General features: G+C 36.9%; 1 protein-coding gene and 1 long non-coding RNA gene across 4 annotated transcripts; one reads left to right on the top strand and one right to left on the bottom strand.

Moving 5' to 3' along the window:
- Positions 1 to 1299: 1299 nt before the first annotated feature.
- On the bottom strand, positions 1300 to 24598 carry mpp3a (MAGUK p55 scaffold protein 3a). Of its 3 annotated transcripts, none has more exons than XM_051888671.1 (19): positions 24506 to 24598; positions 19220 to 19275; positions 18999 to 19117; positions 18766 to 18843; positions 18369 to 18449; positions 18143 to 18280; positions 17418 to 17499; positions 16776 to 16861; positions 16094 to 16168; positions 15794 to 15990; positions 13381 to 13445; positions 12884 to 12904; positions 11624 to 11665; positions 6143 to 6304; positions 5470 to 5550; positions 4934 to 5027; positions 4728 to 4836; positions 3742 to 3870; positions 1300 to 3415 (listed from the first exon to the last, which is right to left on the bottom strand). In XM_051888671.1, exons 2-19 carry the CDS (start codon positions 19254 to 19256, stop codon positions 3236 to 3238), a joined length of 1776 nt encoding a protein of 591 aa, XP_051744631.1. In that variant the 5' UTR covers positions 19257 to 19275; positions 24506 to 24598; the 3' UTR covers positions 1300 to 3235. The 3 variants fall into 3 exon arrangements, with proteins under 3 accessions (XP_051744631.1, XP_051744632.1, XP_051744634.1); XM_051888672.1 differs by lacking the exon at positions 24506 to 24598 and adding an exon at positions 22568 to 22648; XM_051888674.1 differs by lacking the exons at positions 11624 to 11665; positions 12884 to 12904.
- On the top strand, positions 19022 to 22544 carry LOC127509739 (uncharacterized). Its single transcript, XR_007929359.1, has 3 exons — positions 19022 to 19123; positions 19215 to 19286; positions 19997 to 22544. It is a non-coding gene; the product is annotated as an uncharacterized LOC127509739 (long non-coding RNA).
- Positions 24599 to 27596: the final 2998 nt, after the last annotated feature.

Genomic DNA, 27596 nt, shown 5'->3' on the forward strand with positions numbered 1-27596 from the left:
AAAAAGCTGAGCAGGCTACTGATTTGAAAATGTCATTATTGTTGGCCTTTATCAGAGTTATTAGCAATGCCCTTAATGATCCACAACACAATACAGTGTAAATTAGCATGCTGTCAGACACATGCTACACAAAAGTCTCAGATAAATGAATAAACTAGCTAATGAGAATATTGTTACCTCGCAAGGATGAATGTCTATTTTGCATTTTCAGTATAGTATTCGCACAAGTTAATCGCACTGTGTGTGTCTGTTGTTGGCTTCAGCTTCACTTTTAAGTTCTTTCTGAAAATGTTGTGTTTATGGCATTATGATTCTGTGCTGGTAATAGAAATCCACTCCTCTGCCAAGACTTCCATACTAATGAGATCAATCACCACCCATTTTAATTGTTTTTTCTTCGTCTTCCCATCTGTCTTATACGGCAACCAAAATGTTCCAGAACTTAATTGCTCGAGAGGGAGAACAAGGCTGAGACGGGATTACTTCAAAGGATCTTTCTGCCACCAAACAAATAACAGTTCTTCCCACACAATCAAACAAATGTCAATTAGCAAGCATCACATCCCCTCCCTCTCAGCCCAATTAAGTGGATAAAAGTCTATCACACAAATATGCCACTGCTCAGAGACCTGTGAAATAAAGCTGGCTTAAGATAGCCGAGCTTTCACTGAGCCCAGGCCTTCTGTCCAGTTTCCAAATAAATATCATGATCTACTAATGAATAAGAAAGTCTGACACTCAGAGGTCTCTGCCAGTGGGTTGGTTGTTTAATCGGACGCTTGGCTTTTCTTTGATGCTTTTAGAGGATTACAGAATGACTCCACTGAGGGAATGTGTTTTTTAGCTGTTTTTGCCATCTTTTCACTACTCCCAGATTGAATTTGGCAGAGCTAGCACCCCTGTCTGATTGATGCGTATACCTTTTTGCTTGCATATTAGGTGAAATGATTCATTCGAGTGTTGTGGACACCTCAAATATTGAACAAATCTAACATTGTTTATTTCAGTTCCGTTTTAGGACAGCAGCTGTCAAACTGTCATAAATGCAATCTAACATGAAACAGAAAAAAAACAAAACAATAACCTGAGCTTGGAAATAGGATAACGCAGTCTTGGGTTTGATTGCCCGCAGCAAATATATTCATAATGTTAATGCACAATAGAGTGGCTGACAGAATAATCCGCAAAAACACGCAGTACTGCTTACTGTCATTTCAATCTGAATGCAATAGACAAATATGTAATAAGAGGCAGCGTTATTCATAATATTCACATTTGCACACATTCAAGACAGCCAACTTCTTGACAGGTTTTGATTTTTACTTGCAACCAGTACATGACATACAATTAAGAATTTACACCAAAGAATGGCAGCTTACAACAAAAGCGACAGATTTCAGTTGAAAAACAGGGTGAGGTAGGATCAAGAGGATTTGTATGATATGTTGGGAAATGGTAGAAAGTCCTAGAGAAATTGTGAATGTGACAGTTAAATGGCAAAAGATGCATGAGCTCATAATGTAGTTGTAACGTATCACGCTGAACTGTCGCTTAAACCTTTACAACAAGTCTAGTTTAAAATAAGGGGCCTTTGTGTTACTGTCTCAACTCAACACCGTCTCAGTTCATCTACATCTAACAAACCTCAACTCCAGGAAGCTTAGTTACATATTTACATAGATAATGTGTAGCGTAAGTGCTTTGGCGTGGTATTTCGTAACCCTCCGAATGAAGAAAATCTCTGAGAAGAAAAGCTTGGTGCACTGAGACAGTTGTTGGCACAGCAGGAGTTTAATATTTTCCTGTGAAACATTGATCAATCGTGCTCTTCAAAAAGAACCTGATTTCTGTGATTAAATTAGACAACAAAGTCTGATAGGCAACACTTTATGAAATTAAAACTTCAAATGATTTTCAACTGAAGTAGTTACGGTTGCTAAATGAGTCTCTGCATGGGAGTGCGTGGGAAAGGCTTACTGTGCGTTGTAGAAAAATGTACAGTTCAATCTGCAAATTTCCCACTTGCTATGGCCAGATGTGGAGTTCTATGGTAACCATATTCCACATTCAATACTAAATATCAACGCCTTTCTGAAAATATAATCTGGTTATAACTGAAGTATTGCTTTACAGTCTACTGAAACTCTTGAAATAACCTAAAAGGAAGCCATCAAGTATCAAATAAACAAATGTTATGACACAACAAGGCAAATAATAAATAACTAAAGTAATTAAAAAATAAATTAAAATATCATTCATGCCAATATAAGTGCTTATGTGCCTGCATGTCCCAGCCTGAAAACAAAATCTGTATTAAGACAGACACCCTCAATGGCCTGTTTCCCTCTTTTTAGTCTCTTAATGCCTTACCTAGAGGTCTGCGGGACCCGGTGCAACAGAGTGCGGCGCGGGACAAGTTTTGAATTGCTGAGTGTATGCGGGAGGGAAGATACTGATATGTGGCAGAACCTGATTTCACCAAGTACAACATGTTCCTGGATCAACATCTTTGTTAATCCTGGAACAACATTCCAATCAACCAATCAGATTTGAGGGACAAGTTTAGTTTATGTGAAGTTTAGGCTTACAACCAGGGTTAGGTGTTTCTACATCAGTGTTATTCACCTATCATTTCCCTCTGATTTTAGGGATAACTTATGGGACTAAACATAGGACTAAATATTCAGACAGGAATGTTGTTCTAGGATCAACAAAATATTTTGACCCAATAACGCATCTAACTCTGCAAAATCAGGATATGCTGATATGTGCGCAGAAAGCGGGAGAAAGAAATGACTCCTTGGCTCCCGCAAAATATAATTCTCTCTTAATAACTGCACGCACAAGTCTGTCACTGGAGATCTGAAGCGTTGTGTGTGGAAATTGTAAAAAAAAAAAAATAGCCAGAACAAGACAGAATTCAATCTAGCCATACAGGGACTGAAAATCCATGTAGACCTCTTCCTATGGGCTTTTGTTTGCGGAAACGGGGAAAAAAAAAGTGAACGTTTTGGGCGGGAGCGGGATAAAATATAACACATTTTGGGCAGGATTGGGCAGGAGTGGGATTGAAAAATCCATCTTGTGCAGACCTCTACATTCCCTTATGGATGGTGGATGGCTGAAAGAAGCCAGGCCAAGGAGAACGTGTGCAGTCCGACTGCACCGTATGGTAGAAAAGAAGCCTTCAGTGGAAGTGTTGGTCAACAGTCTGGAATGAAGCTAACGGGGGGTCCTAGGCCTTGACCCAGCTCATAGGAACCCAGAAGGTCTCCCGCTCCAGTCTCTCCAGGATGCTACGTAGTTCTGTGCAGGCACTGGCAGTGTCCTCCTTAATCAGGACCCGATCTACTAGATGACCATATTGTTGATCTATCTGCTGCGCAGACAGACGCATTTCCTGCAGTTCCTCCTCCTGAAAAATGAAGAGATGAGAGAATGTAGGGCATGAATATTAATAGTGAGAATGAAATGAAAGAGATGTCAGAAGATGTGTGCAAAAATATATAATAAACAAGCTAGCGATATCGTGCCTGTAGATTGTGATTTTCCCATAAATTCTGCAAGTGAGACAAACCTCAAACTGATTTTCAAAGCCAGACAGTCGTGGCAATTTTATTGCAATTATTACTAAATTACCCAATTTCAAGGCTGATTTTTGAGAGGTTGGAAGAATCGTTGTTGATCAGTGCCACAGGGTTTCTTGAGAGCTGAGTGATGTAAACCTGTGATGAGACTCACTGTGATTCGGCCATGTTCACCTCCTCCCGGCGAGGTGCCGGCACTGCGGCGTCTACGACTCTCTGGGATTCGTGGTTTTACAAATATGACATAAGGCTTGAATTCGGCTGTCCGCAGGGCCTTCAGAGCCTGTGGCAGGACATACAACAAAAACAGTAATGTGAAGCGTTAAATGACACTATCTATATGTGCACAGTACTGTTTTGGTGTCAGATAGATATTTTTTTTAAAGAAATATTCAGCAAGGATGCATTAAATTGGTCAAAAATTACAGTAGACATTTATAATGTTAGAAAAATTTTTTTTAAAATAAATGTTGTTCTTTTGAGCTTTCAATTCATCAAATAATCCTAATAATAAGAAGAAATGCACCAAATCAGCATATTAGAATGATTTCTGAAGGATCATGTGACACTGAAGACTGGAGTAATGATGCTGAAAATTCAGCCAAGAGACTTTTTCAAATAGTCAAACTAGTTTTAACCCAGCTGCAATGATCCTCTGATATCCATTTACAAAATCAAATATTAAGTAAATTATGAGGTCTGTATTCCCTGATAAAATTCTTGTTCAGTTTCAGCCAGTAGCGGTAAAATCTCACATTAAAAATGCATGAGAGCAAGTGTAAGGTAAATTGCCTGCCATGACCATAAGAAGGATTCTTGCCATTGGGGGTAAAGTGCTGCATGTGGTCTTGCACAACTAAAATGCTTTTTGCAATAGGCAAGTAGCTCCACCTGAAGGTGAAACCAGTCAGTACACATCAGCATTGGAGAAAGACTTCCTTTTGGCTAAGTGATGCATGAACATTGTAAATATAACCAAAACAACATGTACAAATCTACAAAACATGTAATTAGACATATGCTTTTGTGCATAATTTAAGGTGCTCAGAGAATATTTTTGCTGTTTTCATGTAAATTATAAATGATAATGTTTACAGTAGTTCTTGCATCACACCCAAGGCAAAAGCTGCTGTAATTTACCTCAGGCTGTACGTCTACCAGACACATCTTGTTCTTGGCTTGAACAGAGCGGATGGCCTCTATACTGGTCCCATACAGATTCTCCTTATACTCTCCATACTCTATAAATCTACAGACAAACAATTTAAGTAAGGGTATGACAATAGGATAATACATTTTCAAATGTTAGTAGAAGAGCAGCAGTACAACATCACCGCAGCACTCACTTGTTATTCTGTGCATCTGTATCAAAGGCCTGCTTAGTCACAAAGTGGTACTCCACTCCCTCCTTCTCGTGGCTCTTTTTGGGCCGTGTGGTGTCTGTGATGGAGGACAGAAAGCCAAAAATGTAATTTGGTTTAAATGGATAGTAGAAAAATGATGCTGTCATTTACTCACTCTTATGTACTTTCAAACATGTATGACTTTTCTTTGTGTAAAATACAAAAATAAAAATTCCAAAGACCGCAATTATAAAGGGAACTGAATCTTTCAAGCTTCAAAAGGGATGCAAATGTACCATAAAAATATCATCAAAGTGGTCAGTTTGTGCTTTTGCACCCAGTCCTATTTCACTTTCATTATGTATGGCCAAGATATTCTGGTCTAAAAACACTTTTATGTCTAAAAACCCTTTTAAGTTTGAACGTTAATGGTTTGAACTATGTGTACTATATATATATATATATAATGTAACTATTGCATTTATCAGGAAACTCTTTTTATGCTGAATAGGAAATGAGGAAATGAAATGAAGACCTACGAGGCACAGCCACGGCGTAGCGATGGGGATTTTCTGCAATGACCTTTTGCTTCAGCTCATTGATGCGTGCTCCCAGAGAACCTGCGCAAAGATAGGCAGCAAGTTAATTTCGATTTAAACTAGTGTGTATTTTTAACCACATATTTTGTTTTAGGTTGACGAATAACATTCTGTCCAGGGACTACAGATGAAAAAAAGCCGTTGGATAATACTGGTGCAAACAAAACAAAACTAATACATTTAAATAAATAAGTAAAGTAAAATACTTCAGAAAATGACTGAGATCACGGAGACGTTCTGAAGCTGAGTGAAATCATTATTGCCACTAGGGGTCAGTGTATCATCAGAATGTGGGATGCAGTGAACCAGGTTAGCAAACATCTTACTGATACAGGCAATTGTTTATGGATGGCATAATTTCCTTGTTCTAGCTGCCATGTGTTCCAAGTCTTATTCAAAATGATGTTTAACAGGGCACAAGGTCATATTGATTAGGCTGTTGTTTACTTTGTAAAATGGCAAGGACTTAGACAACCACTGTGCCTCCAATATATAAAATTACACAGTGCACAATACTTACTGATTACTAATTACAAAATTACACAGTGCACAATATACACAGTATACAAAACACTGATCTGTAGTTGAAATGTTATGTTTTTTATTATCTTACCAATGAGAACTACTAATCGGGGTCTCTCATTGGGCCTCTGCTGGTAACGTGTCACTTCTTCATAGGTCAGGAACTCTGTGTCATTCTGGTCAGTAACATTGGCCTCTCCTGAAGAACCACGACGGTCCTTCCGACTTAGACGGAAACTTCTCCTTAAACCGGCTGAGACAGAGTCAAGAAAGCAGGTCACAAAATCAGAAAACATAATTTATTACATGTCTTAGAGTTTAAAATTACAAGACTAACCATTTTATGTATTTTCACTATACCACTCAAAAGTTTGAGGTCAGTAGGAGTATATGTTTTTGAAATAAGTATCTGTCAAGGCTGCTTTTGTTCTATCAAATGTAAAATACAATATTGTATAATATAATTACAATTTAAAATGACTGTTTTTTGTTATAAAATACTATATAACAAAAAAATTCTGCTGAATTTTCAGCATCATCACTCCAGTCTTCAGGCACACGATCCTTCAGAAACCATTCTAATATGATTTGCTGCTCAAGAAACATTTCGTATTATAATACGAAATGTTTCTTGAGCAGCAAATCATATTAGAATGGTTTCTGAAGGATCACTCACAAGGAATTGATAATAATTCATTGTTGTATACAGTATATATTTATAAAACGTTTAGTTCCTGTCCTTGATTCTGATATTCACGATACAACACGGCTATGTCCGCTTCACCCAACGGTTCTGTGTATCACTACACAACACCCTTAGCAAACACTCTTAGCAATGTAAACTGTTTGTTCTCAATTGATATTGTTCATTGAAGATTACTGTATTATATAGAAGAGTATTGTGAGAAAGAGATCGAGTGAGCGAGTTTATTACCTGCATTCAGATTTAGCATTTTCCTTCAGGTGAGTCCTATGTTCATAATAAAAAATGTGTTTAAACATCCGATGTATCACCTTGTCCTTTTAACAGTTAACGGGTTTTCCCGTGACTGACAGCGCTAGTCAAAGCATTTGTCAGTTGCGTTTTGTTCCGTGTTCACAACAATTCAGTCTTTTCAATGTAAAAGTCTTCGCTACTGACTGACACACTCGTAAAGACAGTCTTTGCCGCCATCTAATGGCATAATAATGTAACTTCTGTTGCTGTTCACGGTCGAGGACTATTTTTTTTCCAGTGGAAGGAAGGCTTTTAGTGACAGTTTACTTCATGAAAGTTGCATTAATACATATATTTGGCTTTAATATTTGTATTGTGTGGTAACTGTTTTATAAAAGCAATAAGGTACTCGAGGCTAGTATATCTATATATATATATAGGATTTATTTGAAATAGAATTTTTGTCTTTCGATTTTGATCAATTTAACAGATTTAATGCAGTAAAATCTTACTAACCCCAAAGTTTTGATTAGTAGTGCATATTTAATGTATTTACAGCTATAATGGCAGAATAATGTGAAAGACAATTAAAAGTGTTCAATTTAACTGATGAAATTCTCAGTAGTCAACTTACTAAAAAGACATTGCCAAATGATAAAATATTTAAACCAAGCAGTGATTAGCCATAGCCTAACCTCTAACTGTCCCTTAACTAGTTTCAACTTCAATGAAACTCCTGTATTGTAACTCCTGTAATCTTCACCCCACCCTCTAGCAGTATTGCTGATGTCATGAAAATTGTTGTAAAGTGTTATATTTCAGGACATGGAGGTTAGTGGTGGCAGCTGTGTGGGAAGATCGAGGACTGTACCTGAGTAAAACTCCCAGGAAAACACCTGGCCACAGGAGGGTGTCACTGCATTACACTTCGAAGAGACTACAATGCGCATTAGACCACCTCACACTTGTGCATAAGCCACTCTCTGCCTTCAACAACTGACCCAAAATCAGTTTAGACTTTCACTTCTGAGATCATTTATAACTGACCATGAGTTGAATTCTGCATCAGCACTACCCCAAAAGTTGGCCTATTCAGAATCTGCCCAATTCATCACAATTTCTGTAACATTTGTGAGGAAAAATCTGCAGCAAGCATAGGATTTAAATATAGTAAAATGTGCTAAATGGAGAGTGCAGCACACTTAATGGCAGCTGAAAGCAACAACAAATTATCAAAAATATTTAAGAAACAGTCAAGTTGGAAATAAGGGATATGCAGAATGTTGATGTACAGATATTTGAGTTCTGCTGAAATTTATACAGATGTTTTATAATATTCTGTGGAGGCAGATTCCTTGCTGTCAGTAAATATGACTTCTAGACCTTCCCACTGTCATCTTTGGCACTTCCCAGTATTAATGCTATCAGATTATGGAAATGATTCTAGGTCAGTGGCTAAGGGCTGAGAGTTGCCATCATGCACATTAGCTATCACACACTTGACTCAGTGAGTGAGTGCACAGCCAATCGTGCAGGGTGGAATGTGCAGAGTGTCCAATAGAAGGGCAGCAGCCTGACAGTGGTTTTGGAGGGGTGGGGTTTTTAGGGATGGAGGACTAAATAAAGCAGAAGGCAGCAGAGGAATACATTCACATAGAGATCGGGCAAGGGAAAGTACTACCTGCCAGAGGGGAGGAAGGTAAAGTAAATTATTCTCATCTAGTTTCAATGTACACTAAGATTTGGTCACATTTGAGCCAGAGGAAAATCTCACCACGAATGATATTTGCCTAACGATAGCATATTTGCACATGCTGTCCCTGTTGTTGGTCTATATACACTACCGTTCAAAAGTTTAGGGTCGGTGAGATTTTTTAATGTTTTTGAAACATTAAAAAAGGCTGCATTTATTTGATTAAAAATACAGTAAATAGTAATATTGTGAAATATTATTACAATTTAAAATATTTATTTGAATATACATTTTCAGCAGTCATTACTTCAGTCACATGATTCAGTGTCACATGATCCTTCAGAAATCATTCTAATATGCTGATTTGCTGCTCAATAAACATTTCTCATTATTATCAACGTTGAAAACAGTTGTGCTGCTTAATATTTTTGTGGATTTTTTTTTTTTTTGAAATCAGTTGTAATGTTTTAAATGTTTTTACTGTCATCTTTGATCAATTTAATGCATCTATGCTGAATAAAAGTATTAATTACAAAATATCTTGACCCCAAACTTTTGAAGGATAGTGCATATCCAGAGTTACATATCTTTCTATTATTTAATCAGTTTCTATTTCCATGATTAATTAAAAAAAAAAAAAAAAAAAAAAAACTTTTTAGAGCAATGTTAATTTTGCCAGGCCAACAGCAATCTATAACAAGCATAATGTAGATAAAAAAGGAGATGTGTTTGCACTAAGTTAAATAATCACATCACAAACTATTTCAGCATAATTACCACTTGGTGAACAATAAGGTTTCTGCATTGAAAATTTGCACCAGTGTTTCAAATATCATAGCTATACTTATTCGCGCCACCCACAGAAAGTCACGTAAATCTAAATTTTGTCAATTTTGCTCATCTTCACAGACTGTAAGAAAGAGACTTCTGGTGTCAGATAGTGAAGACTGGCAGATGAGAAGCTGTCAGCCTGTTGGTCGTCCCCAAGGACACATCTTCATAAATATTTCTGCAGCTGCTACACGTTTTGAAAATAGTGTGATAGCCTGTGAATCAAATATCTAACACTATATGAACTGAATATGACTTCTCTTTCTTCACTCTCTTAACAGCTCCTCAAATTAGCGCTCATTAACTAATGAGACTTGAAACATGGTAGACATGTTTCTAACACTTTTAACTCAGTGGGATGACAAACCCTGCCTCTCTTTTTTTAAAGAGTATGTGAGTGTTGCGGAGCATGATTTTGCCTAGAGCTAAGAATGTTTTGTGTTGGTGTTCTCAATCCCTCCAATACGACTCCATCATGGACATAATGCACTAACATGTGAGCAAGAATTCACCATGGTGAAAATACTTAGCTTATACATTCGTAAAAAATGATTTAATTTTATATTATTGCAATTATATTATTTAAAATTAATGTTATATTAATTGTATTACTGGAAAGGTATTGATCAAAATTACAAATTTTTTTGTGAAAAATAATGGCAGACAAATGTGACAAGAAACAATGCTTGTTTCTGCCACAGAATAAAAAAGGTAATTGTGACATCTCACAATTCAGACTTTTTCTCGCAATTTTAAGTTTATATCTCACAATTCTGTTTTTTTTCTCTTCAGATTAGCACATTTTTATCTTGCAATTCTTACCGTTTCTCCTAATTGCGAGTTTATATCTCAGAATTATGAGAAAAAAGTCAGAATTGTTATAAGTTATAAGAGTTATAAGCTCATAATTGCGATAAATAAAGTGCGAATTGCAAGAAAAAAGTCGTAATTCTGACTTTATTTCTCAGAATTTTGAGATTTTCCCATGGTTTTACAGACAAGGCTTAAGTTAGTCCCAGACTAAAATGCATGTTTGAGCTGTTTTAACTGAAAGCAACTTGCACTGACATATCTTAAAATATGTCAGTGCCATTGTTTTGTCTCAAGATGCACATCAGTAATGTTTTTTTCTAGGGTACGTTTATAAAAGCTACTTAAATACCCTAATTGAACTAAGGCCTAATCCTGGCTTTGTCTAAGCCCTGTCTGTGAAACCGGGCCATAAACAATTTTTGCAATTTTGAGAAAAAGTCTGAATAGTGAGAACTTGCCAAATGAATATAAATCCGATCTTCAAATCCCGAGCTAAATGCAAATTCAAGTTCACGTCACTAAAAGTAACAGATAGGTTATGTGTAGTAACTTATTTATCATCAGCTGATTTCAAGATTGAAGACCACAAGGGAAGAGAGAGCGGAATCAGCAATGGCAAGAGAATTTAGCTTTCGCCACTTTTATTGAAGATGACTATGTGTTAAGATTCAGGTCATATCAATGGAGATAGCGCGTTGTAGTGGTGTGGTATCTGGCTACTCCTATTCCTAATCTACACATTTATTTTTTATCATTTTGGGAGGAGTAAAATTTACATATGCGGCTTCAACAACCAAATGCATTTACAAGGTTGCATCTGGAATGCATCAAAAACCACCTCCTGAAGAGGTTTGAGAGATCGATAGCTATCCAAACACAGGAAACACATGAAATGACCATGGGTAAATAGGCCCACCAGTGAGTAAGGAGCGAGAAATGGAAAACCCGGCAGTGATTATTAAGGAGAAATTGCTGTCGTTCCGCTCCACTCACATACTCTATTACTATGCGAAATCAAAGGTGTGAACAAAAATAGCAGCCCGCTTCCCAGTCTCTCTTCCAGAGAAACATCAATGCACCACTGCAAATTGGTTTCTTCACAGTGAAAGATTCGACTGATCTAAAATTCCCTTCACGTTGCCAAATACCCCCCAATCTGGCCTCCCCTCATCAAGGGCTCGGCCATAGCTCTTGGCACAGAGGTAGGCAGCAATAGATGCTCACTCAGGCAGAAGGTTAGTACATTTCAGAGTTAGCAGGCACTGCCTGGGTACAGGAGTGGGCATGCAGGTTCTCACCTATGTACTGTCCATTGAAATAGCCCTCACAGTCACAGTCTTCTGTAGGGAGGCAAGCAGGGAGAGAGGGAGTGAGCAAAGAAGAACAGGAGAGAGGGAGCAGGGCTGCAGAACTACAGTTACACAAGCAGGTTCAACAATTAGGCAGGCAAGAGGGTGGGCAGCAAGTATTTCAGCAGACTGTGGCGGCCGTGGCCAACCAAGGGGGTTTGTTATTTGCCAGGAAGAAAATGATGGTGTGATAGAGTGTAAATATTAGGAGTTGTCTGTGTGGTTGAGTGGGACTCAGAGGAAACAATGATTGTTTATATCCTACAGTAAATGGAAATGTGGTCCTTAGATTGAAAAACAAAACAATGAGAAAAGGTGATAGAGATTTAAAAATAAAATAATGGAATATACAGTCAAACCAAAATTTATTCAGACACCTTGAACATTTCATTCATTAATACAGTTTATTCACTATAGTTAAAAAATGGTAATAAAATATGAAAAGATCTAAGAGTTAAACTGTGTCAGAAAAAATTAATCTTAATTATGTCAGATAACACTTAAGCAAAATATGGTCAGGTCAAAGTGTCTGAATAATTTTTGGTCCCAAATTTATCATCAATTTTACTGGTAGTCCACTATATGAAGAATTTTTGGGTATAATTTTTCACAGTTTATCCTCACTTACATAAATGAACTATAGTGTCCTGCACCCACTAGTAAAAATATATCAAAAATGTCTGAATAATTTTTGGTTTGACTGTATAACATCACCTGACAGCTATAGACAATCTAAAAAAAGAAAACTCGCAATACTTGTAGGTGGTGTAATCAGTAATTTTGTGTTTCTGTTGTACTGGCCTAAATGCTGTTTATATTGGACTTGTCTTGTTCTGACACCTAACAGTGTTAATGTAGTATTATGCAAAAGCAAGAGGTGCCAATTACTGATGCCACTGTAAAATGTGTTGTTCACAGTCAGCCAGATTCATTTATTCCATATGCGAAAGTGTTACTGATTTGGATGGTTATGTGATCTCAACATGACCCCCATGAGGTGACTATAGCCCCAGGTAAAACATAAAACATGGAAATCCAATGTGTGTGTGTGTGTGTGTGTACAGTAGAACAGCAGTTGTAGTCTCTTTCCAGGAATTAAAATAGATTAGATGACAGACTGGCCTAATTTCCTAATCACTGTGGTACCAATAGGTGTGTGTTGTGTGTGTATTAGAGTGTGAATGTGTGAACTCGGATCTAGAAACCCACCTTTATCACATCCCTGGTCATCTGTAGTCAGCAGTAATAGGAAAAGGAAAAGATATGATGACGTCAAAACTGCAGACTTCATTAACAGTGAATGGGAAGTAATGCTACACTGGCCCTGGAGTTTATTTAACAGAGATTGTTCATAAATGACATCATTCCCACATCACGCAGGTCAACAGTGAGTCCAGCAGTGAAGACCAACACAGAGATGCAGTAATAAAGGAAAAAGCAGAAGAGGATCAGATATAATACACATAATGAGAGTCTGTGAGTGAGCGAGGGAAAGAGAGAGGGGAGGCATGTTACTAAACTGCAGATGTGTCTGTTCTCTAATCAGCTTTAGATTAGCGAACACGAAGCGCTTGGTTGGAGCTCAATAATCACCTGGCCACTTCACACAAGCACACACATCAGCAAATTATGCCTCCCGTTAGTCAACACTGATTAATAACAGAAGGGGTTTTCGGTAAGGAAAGAAGAATCACTGTAATACTCACAGACAGTTTTTTTGGGAGACTTGGAGTTTTGAAGAGTGCCCATTTTTATTCTGTAGGCTAACCGCCTGTGGGAAAACCATATAAGGTGAACTTCAAACAGCTGAAAAACATCAAGTCCCTTGGCAAATATATTTTATACTGGTCTGACTAGAGCCATCATACATTATTGAGCAAGATCAAACAAACTCATTGGTGAAAGAAGAAATCCTATTCTTAGTATATCCAGCCAAAACACACCCCACTGAGATGAAAGACAAAAAGACAGACTGGCCCATCTCTTTCTGGTAAGACCCATAGGGGGAATAATTTAGAATGAATTTCATTGGTTTAGCCTAAGGAAACCACAGCTATGAAAGACTGAATGTAATTTGTAACTATTAACAATGATGCAGCAGCCACACTGTCCATTTATATCTGATTTACCAAATTCTCAATAACGTTGTGTAATTTAGAAACACAACTGTCTCTTAACACATATCATGCTGATATTACAGACAATTGTTTTTAAGCAACCTAAGTTACCTTGTGTTTAAGTGTCAAGGTTGGTTTAAAAAAGTAATTTGTATTAAACGTACAGTGTACTTCAAATCTTAAAAGTATATTTAAAAATAAAACTACTTGCAGATAATATTAATGAAATAAAAGTCCACTAAAGTGTACATTCATGACTGCTTCTCAACACACTTAAGTACACTTTTAAGTGCACTTTGTAATAATGTCAAATGAAACGTTTTACTTTAAAATACTTTTTAAATCATTATGTTTTAATAATCTTTTGTAATGCTTTAAAGAAATATTAGGTCCCACTTTATATTAAGTGGCCTTAACTATGTACTTACATTTAAATTAATCATTTGATACAATGCACTTATTGTGTACATACATGTTTTTACATTGTACTTATATTTTAAAAACACCTGCATGTAATTACATCTGTAATTAATTTCTGTAATTACATTTATAATTACACTGTTGACTCATCCCTTACACCTTACCCCTACCCTTAAACCTACGCATGCCACCAAAGCTTTCCCTAACCTTACCCGTATCCCACTTCAATAGCAGCAAAAGTGTTTTGCAATTCAATATGAACCCAATAAGTACATTGTACTTATTTTTTGATGTAAGTACATAGTAGTTAAGGCCACTTAATATAAAGTGGGACCAAATATTACTGTTAGAGTTATTATTATTACATTCAGGTCTCTTTTCCTCTGTTTTGTGCTCAAGGACTCTTATGTTGAAGTGTAGTTTCTGTTACTATTGTTCCTGTTTCACTTCCTGTGTTTTCCTTAGGCTTGTTCGAGATGCATTGGCACTGCGCAGACCGATTAGTGTATGACATCAAAGTACAGTGAGAGCGATTCAAAAGCACAAGAAGTCGCCTGGTCTCCAATTGCTCTCGCGATACTTTGACGTCATACACTGATCGGTCTGCATAGTGCCGATGCATCTTGAACAAGCCTCGTTTCCTTTGCTCCCTTGATTGTCTCAATAGTTACTATTGTTTGTTACTATAGTGATTAATTACCCTCACCTGTCTCTTGTTAGCCCCTTGTTATCTTGTGTATTTAAACCCCAGTGTTTTCTATGTTCTTGGTCTAGTGTTTTCCAGTGATGGCTGTTTTGTTGATGTGCTCAGTTTTTTCAGTTCTGTGCCTGATTTTCTGTGTTTCTCTGATATTTTGAGTTAGTTTTTGTCTTTGCGTTCAGCTCTCCCTCGTTTCTGAGTCTGTTCATCATTACAATTATATTTTCAATGTACTAAATAGCAACTTCATCATTACAAATGAGTAATTACAAATATATTTAAATGCTAGAAGTTTCTTACAAAAAGCTGGTTGATCTTGCTAGTTAGGCTATTTTTTTGAGTCGGGCTCCTAAAATATTTAGCAGTTTCATATAGGTGTAACAATACTTTATATCGTGTCACAATATATCGCAATACAAAAATACAACAATATCGTATCGTGGATAGTGACAATATGTATTGTGTATAGTTCACCCAAAATGAAAATTACTGTGTGAGGAAAAATTAAAGTCTACAGAGTTTTAGTGTAAGTACTACATTAAATTACTATATATAATGTTGAATATAATGTATAATAATGCAATGGGGGAATATTTGTGGGTCCTGATAATGCCAAATGTCTTACGTTACCAGTAAATGTGGCCTTCATTATTTTATATATATCTAGTCAGTGACAGAGTGCTAACATATTTATCTAAAATAAATCTGTTTCAGCGTTCAAATCATGAATTGTTATCCTTTTACCATGTCTTGAAGTATCGCAATAATATCGTACCGTGAGTTCAGTATTGTGATATGAGGGTATCGTTACACCCCTAATTTCATACAAACGAAACATCTCTGAGGTAGTAGGGTGTGTGTTTTATGGATGATTTGTCCCACCTCTCCTGAAACTGTTTGGATGGGATGAGTCCTGCACGTAGGCTGCAATCTCCCACTCTCTTGGCCTGCCACCACGTCTGATCATCCTGACTGACCACCTGCAGGACGTCTCCACGTTTAAACGGAAGCCCTGCCTCCTGACACGGCGTGGCTTTGTCCTCCAATGGAGTGTAATCAAACAGTGCCCGCATGTAGACCTGAAGAAGACACAAACTCAGTGGATAAGACAAAAATACTGGAGAGATGCTGTGCTGATTACTGTTAAATTACAAGGTTTCATGCTGTTTTACAGTCAATCACCTTGCTCTCTTTCAGCTTGTCCTCCTCTTTGATTGCTGGGATGATCTTCAGTGTGATAGAGCCTTGTGATTGAGACTAAGAAAGAGAAAACTGCTCAAATTATTCTGTTATTATGACAATAAACGGGAATGATTGTGGTAATTAATCAATTGAGACAGTCCTAATAAACAGGCTAATCAAATTAATTACATGATATGTTAATTAACTTAATTATTTACAATTCTATCATGTGAACTCTCTGAAGATTTTAACATGGTAATGGATATGACAATGTTAATGTGTTTGGTCTTGGTGGAATAGATCTGCTACGCTGCTGCCGCTGAATTGACGCTGCTGTTGATTTTTGCTGTAGTTGTAGATTATTGTTTCTGCTGCAGAGTATGTACAGTAACTTGCTACTGCTAATACATACACTGTTGTGCGTATGCAAGACATACTGCTGCTGTGCAAATAGCATATATAAAATGACCCATAGCAGATCTATACAGGTGGAGCTGGGGAAGGTGGAGGGTTTCTACCTATACCTTTAAGACTTTGTGTCAAGCTAGAAATGCTTTGATGACAGGAAGCATGTGTTGTTAATTTATGTTTCATTGTTTTGTTTGTTTTTCAAAATTGATTATTATTATTATTATTAATTGTACCAAATGAATGTGGTAGGAGTTCAGGAGGTCCTCCTTACCAGTAGTTGACTGATCTCATCTGGTCTCTTGTGCATTACAGAGCTGCCGTTGACTTCTCTCAGTTCATCACCGACATGCACCAGACCTGTGAAGAGAGGAAGGATTCCTGATTTACAGATTCACTACTACATGTTCAAGCTGAACCCACTGTGTTTGATCCACAATCCACTTTATAGGCATAGTTCGATGAATTTTTAATGACCAAGATCATTCTCACCACACATACACACAGCTTATATGGATTATATTCCCATGGCAACAGCTGTGGTCAGGTGGTTAGTGAGTCTGTTTGATTCTCTTGATTGGGTCCTTGGAGACCCACTTTGACCACACAGATGGGCCATTGCAGCAGACATGCCGCCCAGTGCCCATCACAGAGGTGAAAATAAGCATATACAGTATAGCACACTCAGTAGAGGTGCAGGGATATTTAGACACTTCAATGCGTTTAGAGATGAATACAGAACCTCTGAAGACTACAGTGGTTTTCCATTGATATACTCAATGGTAATTGAAAAAGATAAAACACATTTCAGGAGTATATTTGGTAAAATAGCTTTGAATCACCATAATTATGGATTCCAGCATGAAGTAAAATGAGACCTCAAGATTAAAGACAAATTCTTTGAAGTGTCACTCACCACTCCTGTCTGCAGCCCCTCCCTTCATGATCCGAGCCACAATCACGGCCCCCGTGGATTCATCCCGCCGAATAGTGGCACCCTGAGAGACAGAGAGAGACAAAGAGAAGGTTCAACTGCAAAGAAACACCAAACTATAATGACCTAAATATTGATGGTGACGACAGATTAAATTTTCTTGAATCTCTTCTGACCCCAAAAAGTGTATTAGGATTTTTTAGTCACACTTATAGTGTATGATTTATTATTACTATTATTATTTGCTTCTTTTGCTTTCTTATGTGTTGTTCAGGTCAGTTGTTGTTTGTTAACTAAAACTAACCATTAAAAACCATTTTCCATAATTGAAATAAAGCTGAAATAAAATAAAATATACATTTTAGATGGAAAACTTGTAGAAAAAAACACTAATTAAAAATGCTACCTTGGCAACTACCTGAAATAAATTAAGTTTAACAACTAAAATTACTAAAACTAAATTGAAATAAAAATGAAACCAAATAGAAATAAACAAAAAAATAATCCAAATGACAAAAGCACATAAATATTTAGTTTACATTACTAAAACTAAAAAAAAAAAAAAAAAAATATATATATATATATAAACAAAAGAATAAATACTATAATAGTATGTAAATAATACTAAAAACACACAGCTTCAAGTGTCACTGTCACACTTTCAGGGTCACTGTATGCGTGCAACTGGCATTGTTTATTTTTCTCACCAGTGGCTCTTTGTTTTTAACTAGGCGGACGATCTTGACAGAGTCCTCATCTAGTTCATCCTCAAAGTCGTCGGGAAGAGGAGGCAGCACAGGGTCAAAATTCTTCTGCGCCACTGTGTCATGAACTGACAAAACCGCCTAACAAGTAGGAGGAATATGAACAACTACATTTTGTTTCTGGCCAACAGTTTTAATGATGGTCTAACAATGAATCTGTTGTTTGTACCTTGAGATGAGGTGATGTCAGTAAATGTAGAAGTTCTTTTTCCTCAACACTCATCGGTCCACTTTGCAACTCTTCTGCCACCTATCAATAAGGGTAGACCAAAAATCAAAGCATTTAGCAAGCTAGCTATCTTTAAATAATATAGTCTTCTTCTTTAGCCAACTTCAAGGGACATTTTTGAGCAAATTTGTCCTCAGTGTATGGATACTTTTGAGATTCAAATTCTTATACAATTTAATTAACTTTCTCAAGAAAGTGTAACACAGAAAGTTGCTGAGTCAAGCAATTTAGGGTTCCCTCAGTCCTCCCAGATACCATTAAACTAGTCTCTTATATTATTGTAAAAGGCCATTAATCTTGCCTGAGGTGATGTGATATGACAGACTGCAGCACTTACGTCCTCTGCCAGAGTGGAGGCACTGTGGAGAACTGGGGTGGGGCTCTGCCTTTCATATTGACGCAACTTCTCATGGATCTAAAAAAGACACACACAATGCACATGTACTATATACGGAACTGGAAAAGACTGGTTTCTTACACATTTGCTGCCATACCTTTAAAAATAAGCTATAAGGTAAATAATGTATGTTGTGAATAATTTAAGAGGTGAATTCAATGCAAAACCCACACCTTCATCAGGTAGCTGAGACTCCTCTCACTGAAGACATCCTTGAGGAAGACCATGTCCTCTTTGTGATTGGCATCTGGACGCAGCTGTGAGGTCAGCAGGGCAAGCGTCTCATGCAACCCTACAAGTAAACAGGAGATCAGTAAGCGTCATTGTGACTAACTGTATGTGACTGTACATACATAAGTATGTTCATTTTGGTGTATACATTTGTGCAGCGTACCTGCTCCTGCAGAGAGGACTGGCATGGCTTCTTTCATCGATCAGGAAGGGGTTGACCTAAAAAAGAGGTAACCATTATTGCAGTATATGCACCCCACAGTCCTGACAGTGTTTTTAAATCAATAGTTTCCATTGTAGTTTTAAGTTTACGTAGTTTTAAGTAAACATTTGCAACACTAACTTTCACTAGTCAGATATCATCTCCTGAGGTGGCGTTGGTTAATCAAGCAATACAGGCATCTTGCGTCCCCGTTTTTACCGCAAACAATCCCTGCGTCTCAATCAGCTCCCTAGCTTCCTAGGACGTGAATCAGTATATTGTGTAAATGAATGTGGCCGACTCCCTGATCAGTGCCCTCACTACTGAACTAGGGAGCTGATTGAGACGCACACAATGTTTACTGCACGATTCGCCAACAAATGGATCTTATGAACCGGTTCTTTTTAATGAAACTGTGAATCGTTCAGAGCTGTGAATTTGTTCAAAATTGACTCACTCACTGAACCGCAAGTCATTTTTCGTTCCAGTTCAAAGATGTAGCCTATGCGAGTCTATTGAGGTGTAATTAAAGATATCATTTTATAACAGATTTTTGTTGCAATAAATTAGTAAAAATATATTCTAGAACTAGAACTGCTTATTGCTGAATTGAACTTTCATAATTTATGAACTTTGTAACATTGCCACAATAACTGAACTGAGTTGAAACAACATTAAACTAAATTAAGATGAATAATGACACTATTATCTTCTGAATGGTCTCTGATATCTTCTCAGGTGTTCTCCAAACTCATCAGGCATTACAGAAGAAGACTCAGAGCTGTTATCTTGGGAAAAGGACGTTGCAATATTTGGGTGCCAATAATTGTGGCCAACGTGAACTAGAGAAAAACATTTATTTCATAAAGAGATTTCCCCCCACTTTCCATTGTTTTACTTCAATGATAGGTAAGAATTGTGTGATTTTTTTTAATGAAAAATAAAAAAGGATAAACAATATTGACTTGTTTTCAAAGCCCCCCTTGATCATATTTTAACAAGGGTGTCAATAATGCTGGAGTTGACTGTAGATAAACATAAAAATGTAAAGATAAATGTAAAAAGGACAGAAGAGCACATGCAAAAACAAACAAAAGACATGTTCTCCAACAGAAATGTTTACGATGCATGGATGTCAGAATCCAGACACCAAATATCGAAATTGAACTAGACCGGAGTGTGAGGATCCAGACACCATGCCCTGAACACTCAAAACATAAAAACATAACAGGGATGTCACAATCTCATCACCGCTGACCAGAAACAAACTCACAAAGGTGATAGGACCATGACACCAATGGCTCGTTTTTTTATAATAACCAAATCATGTGTTATTTTTTTCTTTGTTTTATCTTTAATCTACAAAATCATTTATGTATTTTCAATGTATGATTCATCTACCATCTATCTCTCTTGCTGGTTTCTTCAAGGCTCTAGTAATCTGTTTAAATACCTGTAGTGGATCGGTACATCAATATTCCATCACTTTTAAGCTTGAAACTTCATATAGTTCTACTGAGTGTGCATTGCCTTGATAAGATTAATGGATATTCAGCCATGATAAAGTGCTAGAATAGAGGAGAGAGCGTGACTGGAAGAGATGAGTGATGCTCTTCTGTGGGTGCTGAGAGGCCACAGCATGAACACAAAGCTCAGAGTGCTGTCACAACTTCCTCTTTTGCACTCTTTCTCCCTCACAAACACTCTCCCAAAGAAATTCAGACGTGCCATACTTTCACAGTGCCCAGTGAAACAGAAATAGCATTTCCACAAGCACTGATCCATCTAGAAAAGAGACGAGAGACAAAAAATAGAAACTCTACTGCAGTTTTTCTTCCTCGTAACACTCAGCGTAAGCAGTGTTGTAACATGGGGTGAGATTTATCAGTTGAACCAGTTAGAAATGAGCTACAGTGAAGCTTACCTGCTGACAGTCTAGAATGAATGCTGATGCAGATGGACATGTCAAGACTGAGCAATGTGCTCATTGTGAACACACTCATACTTATTTAGCTGGCTAAAAGCAAACCAAGCCACCAATCCTGCATCACCCTTGTGAAAATAATTAGATGGAAATCTGTGACTGTTCCATGTAGTGACACAATATAACATCGTATGCACTTCCTGGTGTGTCTGTTGGGGAAAAAACAACAACAACAAACAACTGCATCCAACAAGCTATATGATTGCAGAGTATACATAAGGATATGGCAAATCACAGATGTACTGTATTTATGTATATATAAATAGGGGCTGATAAGATAGCTGCAGGCACATATAATACTATAAAACTGCATTCAATTCTCAGCAATATCAGAACAGTGACTGTGAGATATAAACTAATAATCCAGTCATGACTACCACAGACAGGAATCCACAATCACTTTTGCTCTGAAGGATGATGTCATTCCCACTTTATGCTGTTCTGGTAATGATATAATTGGCAAAAGCTTTGTGGAAGCAATACACAGGGGAATGAGATGTGTTTTTAAAGGTGTGTGTGTGTGTGTGTGTGTAGCTAGTATTGAGAGGAAAAAAAGGGTTTTATTGTTAGAGACTTTATAAATATATAGTATATCATCAAAGGAATACCAGTTTAATGTGTTTTTACTGAATAAAAGTATTTATTTTCATATAAATGGTACTGTATAGTTAAGCATTGCTATATAACTGTAATACAGCACTTACTGTATTTTATCAAAAATAATGTCTGGTTAAGTATAAGTGTAATGTTTGTGTTGTATGGCTTGTTCACCTAAAAAGATAAATATGAGTTTTGGCATAAATGCACGAACACGTCATCATCATGTGTGCTATTTCTGTCCAGAACAGCTTAGAGCCCTTTTCGTTTTTTGGCTTGGATATAAGAAAGGCACAAACAGACACACACACGCACACAAACTCTCAAAGACCTCTCTGCAACCTTATTGGCTTTGAAAGTCTGTTTAGGTCACACAGATAGTACATCTGTTTGGCCTTCCTAATTCTCGCAGATGCGTGCTGAATTTCAGACCGTCAAATCCAGTATGGTTGTTAAAAACTTTAAGGATGTATAAAACACATTTAATGTAATTAAGTGAATGTTGCTTTTCATTAACATTTTGTAATTTTCTCAATGTAAAATACATTACCCATTCCCTGTTTTATACTGTACGTTAATTTCCCTGAAAAGTGAATTTTGTTAAAGTTCAGGAAAACACTAGCATGAACTAACACACACGTGACATAAAATACAATTTAATTTCATTGATGGTGCCTGGTGACTGATGGGAAGGTTATTACAAATAATCATAATGAATGGTTGCTTACACAGCTGAAAGCAGGTGGAGAGCTGCTTGGCAGGATAGTGCCTGTTGTCTAAGGACAGGTGGGATACTGCTCCTTTAAACTGTTATAATGGTGGCAAGATGTTTCAATCAGGTTATCTAAGAAATGGATAGGTTTTCACAGACAGAGATAAAAGCATGTACATGATTGTAGAGTTTTTATTTCCCTCAGGATGAATTTTGATCCAGTGCTGGTGATGAATCTGGGCAGGCAATGTGAGGTCTGAGAATAAAGCATCACATTTTGACCTGGACACTTTAAGATAAAAATAAAAATCATCCTTTTTTTTTTTAACTAAATGATATCTTGAACAATAGTTCTCAGCCTTTTTAACTAAAAGCCCCCCCATTGTCCAATGCAATATTTGAATATTGCAGTATTTCCTCTTGTATTTCTGCTGTAATTATGACAACGCTGCTTGTTATCAGCAGTGTTGGGTGTAATGCATTACTAAGTAATTAACTGCTGTAATTTAAGTACTTTTCCCTTAAAAAGTAACGTATTGCACTTAATTTTTCTGTAATTTAAATCCAGTTACTTTTGATTTAATTGCACTAAATACTGTATATATTATAGAACAGTTCTTTACAAAACAATAGTGGATCTAACTTCAAAATGTAACATCTAATGATAAAATGTAACCTTCTCCCTTTAAATACTTTGGTCAGCTCAGTAATAATTTATGCAATTTTATGTTATTTATTTTAAAGGATTAAAAGAGCAGTTTTGTGTCTTTCCTTGTATTGAAATGGGATTTAGAAAATAATTAGTAATAAGTAATGCAATACTTTTTTGAGAGAGTAATTAGTACAGTATTGGAATTACACTGTTGAAGATGTAATTAGTAGCTAGTAATTAATTAACATTTTTTTAACAGTCTTTTATTAACAGTGAGTGTTATTATAAAGGGGAAAATGAATCAGATTTAAATTGATTGTATGAGTTTTTAGCATTTAAACTAAGGATTAATTATTTTTTTTATAATATAACTGAATCATTATACTGAAGCACTGATCTAGAACAATATGGAAACAAGTGAGTCCTTATTCTTACTTTTAAAGTCTTTAGGGCCTCTGAAGATGGTGCATGTTTATGACATATAGTGGGAGATTTCATTGAGCCAAATGAGATTAATGAATAACAATCTGACCCTAGGGGTGAAAGGTCAGCCATCACAACAGAAGCTCCTTTTGTTAGAGATTAAAAAGACAGCAAGACATCAGTTTGAGTGTTTTCCTGGACCCTCTTCAAAAATTTCATTCATCTGAGAGGAATATAAGTTGCCTGGAGGCTGCACTCTTGTTAGAATAGTTATTTTGCAAGAGCAACTTCATTAATAGTTCAACTGCCTGTTGGCATGAAACAAACTAAAACATGTTATAGCATTCTGGCACAAATAGCGGTTCTTTAACCCTGCATCCACCTCCAAACAGATCCAGACCATTAGAATTCAACTCACAGTGACCTAATTCTGTTTCACTTACATTGTTGCATTGCCATGTGCAACACATACAGGAACACGTGCACCTTAGACAAACAATGAACAAATAGATGGACTCTTACTAATAATAACAGAAACAGGTGGACACGTTTTCCTCAGCAGTGTTGTGAAAGCATCAGTACTTTCTCTTTCTCTCTGCTCAGATGCCTAATGCATCCTTACACACTCTCTCTCTCTCTCTCCATTACAGTCTTTCTCTTCCTCTGAATCTCTCTCTTCCTCCATCTGCAGTGCAGTGCTGATTTGCACATATGCCACTGATTGGCTCAGAGAGAAAAAAAGCCCCTCTACATAAGATAATCACCAAAACACACACATACAATCGCACGCATGATCTCGTGCAGTGCATGCTGGGCCTTGCTTTGTGTTCAGCTCCGGTATGATGAAGCAAATGAACGTAACAAAAAGGAGCAGCCTACCTCTGGCTCCGTCTTCCCCTCTGTTTTCTGTGTTTCTGGATCTGTCGTTCCCAGACGATTGCCTTACTGATCCTTTCGCTGTGACTCTTCCTCCGGCTGCCGCCCCTGCCGTCTGTCGCTTCTCTTTCTGTCTCTCTCTTCCACACACATACACAAACCCCCTCCCCTTTCCATCCTCCCTCCCCTGCTATCTCCTCCCCTTCTCTCCTCCGTTCATCCAGGACTGTATCCCCCAGCTAGTCTCTCTCTCTCTCTGCTGTCATTATGTCACCAGAGACAGAAGCAGGTGGGCGTTGTAAGACACTTGGGGTCCGTGTTGCCTCCAGTGGGCATCTCTCCCCCCTCCCACCCTCTGTGTCTTTTTTCTCTTTAGATTATTGTGTTCACTTGAGCAGCTCTGAAAGCCTGAGCACTCATTCACTCACAGTCAGATGGAAGAGAAAGAGAAAAGAGGATCTCCCCACCCCCCTCTTCTCTATTCCACGGGCATGCAGCATGTTTATATGTTTGTGCATGTGAGATTGTTGCTGTTTCTTTGTTGTGTAGATGGATTAGTCCAGTCCAGAGCTTAGAGGTATGTGTGCTTCTGAGCTAGTGTGGGTTTCATTTCAGGTACAGATGGAAATCTGTTAATTTTTTATTTATTTATTTATTTTGAAATTATACCTGGATGTGAATAGGAACTTTTAGAATTCTGGTCACGTTAAGCCGGGGAGACACTTAAAGGATTAGTTCACTTTTAAATAAACTTTTGCTGATAATTTACTCACCCTCATGTCATCCAAGATGTCCATGTCTTACTTTCTTCAGTCGAAAAAAAATTAAGGTTTTTGATGAAAACATTCCAGGATTATTCTCCATATAATGGACTTCAATGGACACCAAACGGTTCAAGGTCCAAATGACAGTTTCAGTGTAGCTTCAAAGGGCTTTAAACGATACCAGACGATGAAAAATGGTCTTATCTAGCGAAACGATCGGTCATTTTCAAAAAAAAAATACAACTGTATATGCTTTATTATAAACAAACGTTCGCCTTCTAAGTGCCTCCGCCAAAACCGCATTTCCGTATTCTCCAAAAAGCCTACGCCTTCCCTATTCAACTTACGGAACGAACGCAGCCCAGTTACATTTTTTCTGTAAGTTGAATAGGGAAGGCGTAGGACATACAGCGTAAATTTTTTGGAGAATACAGAAATGCGGTTTTGGCGGAGGCACTTAGAAGGCGAACGTTTGTTTATATAAAGCATATACAGTTGTATTTTTTTCGAAAATGACCGATCGTTTCGCTAGATAAGACCCTTATTCTTCGTCTGGTATGGTTTAAAGCCCTTTAAAGCTGCACTGGAACTGTCATTTGGACCTTGAACCGTTTGGTGTCCATTGAAGTCCATTATATGGAGAAAAATCCTGGAATGTTTTCATCAAAAACCTTAATTTTTTTTCGACTGAAGAAAGAAAGACATGGACATCTTGGATGACATGGGGGTGAGTAAATTATCAGCAAACGTTTATTTAAAAGTGAACTAATCCTTTAACGATTGTAAGGCTGATTATGAATGTAAATTGATACTTATGACTGATCGCGCTCAAACGCGTCCAGTCAAAGCCAGTTGCGTTCAGTTTGCGATTACAGTCGGTGTTCAAATTCCATGTGTAAGTATTTAAATCTACTTCAGTCCCAGGAAACAATCGCTGTGTGTTGAGCACAGTCTTAGAATGTTTTAGCTAGTCGTTAACTGTGAAAATGAATAAATAAAGTTGAGAAACTGAATAAGATTCTTCACTATTTAGGTCATGAATCAAAACAGTAAATTTGTGACATTTATCATATCCTTATCAACTTCTTTGTACAGATACCATTTTATTCAATTTTTCATGCATTCTTTTTTAGGTTATCTCTTTTAAATTGTCTAATTTGTTTTTAACTGATTTGTCAGTGACAGTCACTGATAATATAATTTATGATTTAAAAATTGATATTCTAATTTATGAAAACATTTGTATTAAATTAAAAACTGGTCATTTTAAATGAAAACATTTGTTTTAAAAATTTAATGGTTGATATAATTTGTAATAAAAATATTTATATTCAATTAAAAACAGAAAATATATACATATATCCATAAAAATGGGGCTTAATGTACCGTGTTAATATGAAGAAATGTTCTGTGTTGAGTTTTTACTGGTGTTTTACCTGTATTTTGAATTTCGCATTGCATTTATTGTTGAAGAAAATGTCTTAACAGAAAAAGGTACTGGTAATTTTCAGTCAGGGCATTATCTTTTTTTATTTTTATTTTTTTAACTTAATGAGAAATGTTGCATTAAACTATAACGATATAAAAAAGAACCATTATCACAAGTAGTCCTTTGTATGCTGCTGTATGTGTTACCAAATCTCACTAAATACAAGATTAAATACAGACATGAATGGACTTGTTAGTAGTTTATAATGAAACTCTTATTTTAATAACAGGCTTATACTGTAGGATCAAACCCAGTGTGTGTTTTTGATTGGGACATGTGGTCCTCTCTGACACAGTAACATAAATGACATGGATGTTCTTCAGTCAGAGCCCTTCATTTTTGGGTGCAGGGGTCGTTAAGGGTTGAAAGGGTTGTTTTGGGACTGCTGTCTAATTAATTCAGAGACATCTGTTACACCTGATCTGACTCTAAGGAAAAGATTTAAAAGAGCCCTCTGTCAGTGCGCGCGCACACACACACACACACACACACACACACACACACACACACATACTTGTATATGTGGTTTACAGGGACTCACCATAGACGTAATGGTTTTTATACTGTACAAACTGTACATTCTATCCCCCTACACTACCCCTACCCCTAAACCTACCCATCACAGAAAACTGTCTGCATTTTTGGAATTTAAAAAAAAACACAGTTTAGTATGTTTCTTAAGCCATTTGGTTTACGAGGACACAGGAAGTATCCTCATAAACCATGTATACAAGAACACACAGACACAGAAGAGGTTTGTTCTTGTGTGTTATTCAAGTTAGGTTGAGCTTCTGCTTATGTTCACTGATCAATGTTTACATGAGAGTAAAAGCCTAAATTA

The sequence above is a fragment of the Ctenopharyngodon idella genome, chromosome 3 (genome assembly GCF_019924925.1).
Source record: "Ctenopharyngodon idella isolate HZGC_01 chromosome 3, HZGC01, whole genome shotgun sequence".
Classification (NCBI taxonomy): domain Eukaryota; kingdom Metazoa; phylum Chordata; class Actinopteri; order Cypriniformes; family Xenocyprididae; genus Ctenopharyngodon; species Ctenopharyngodon idella.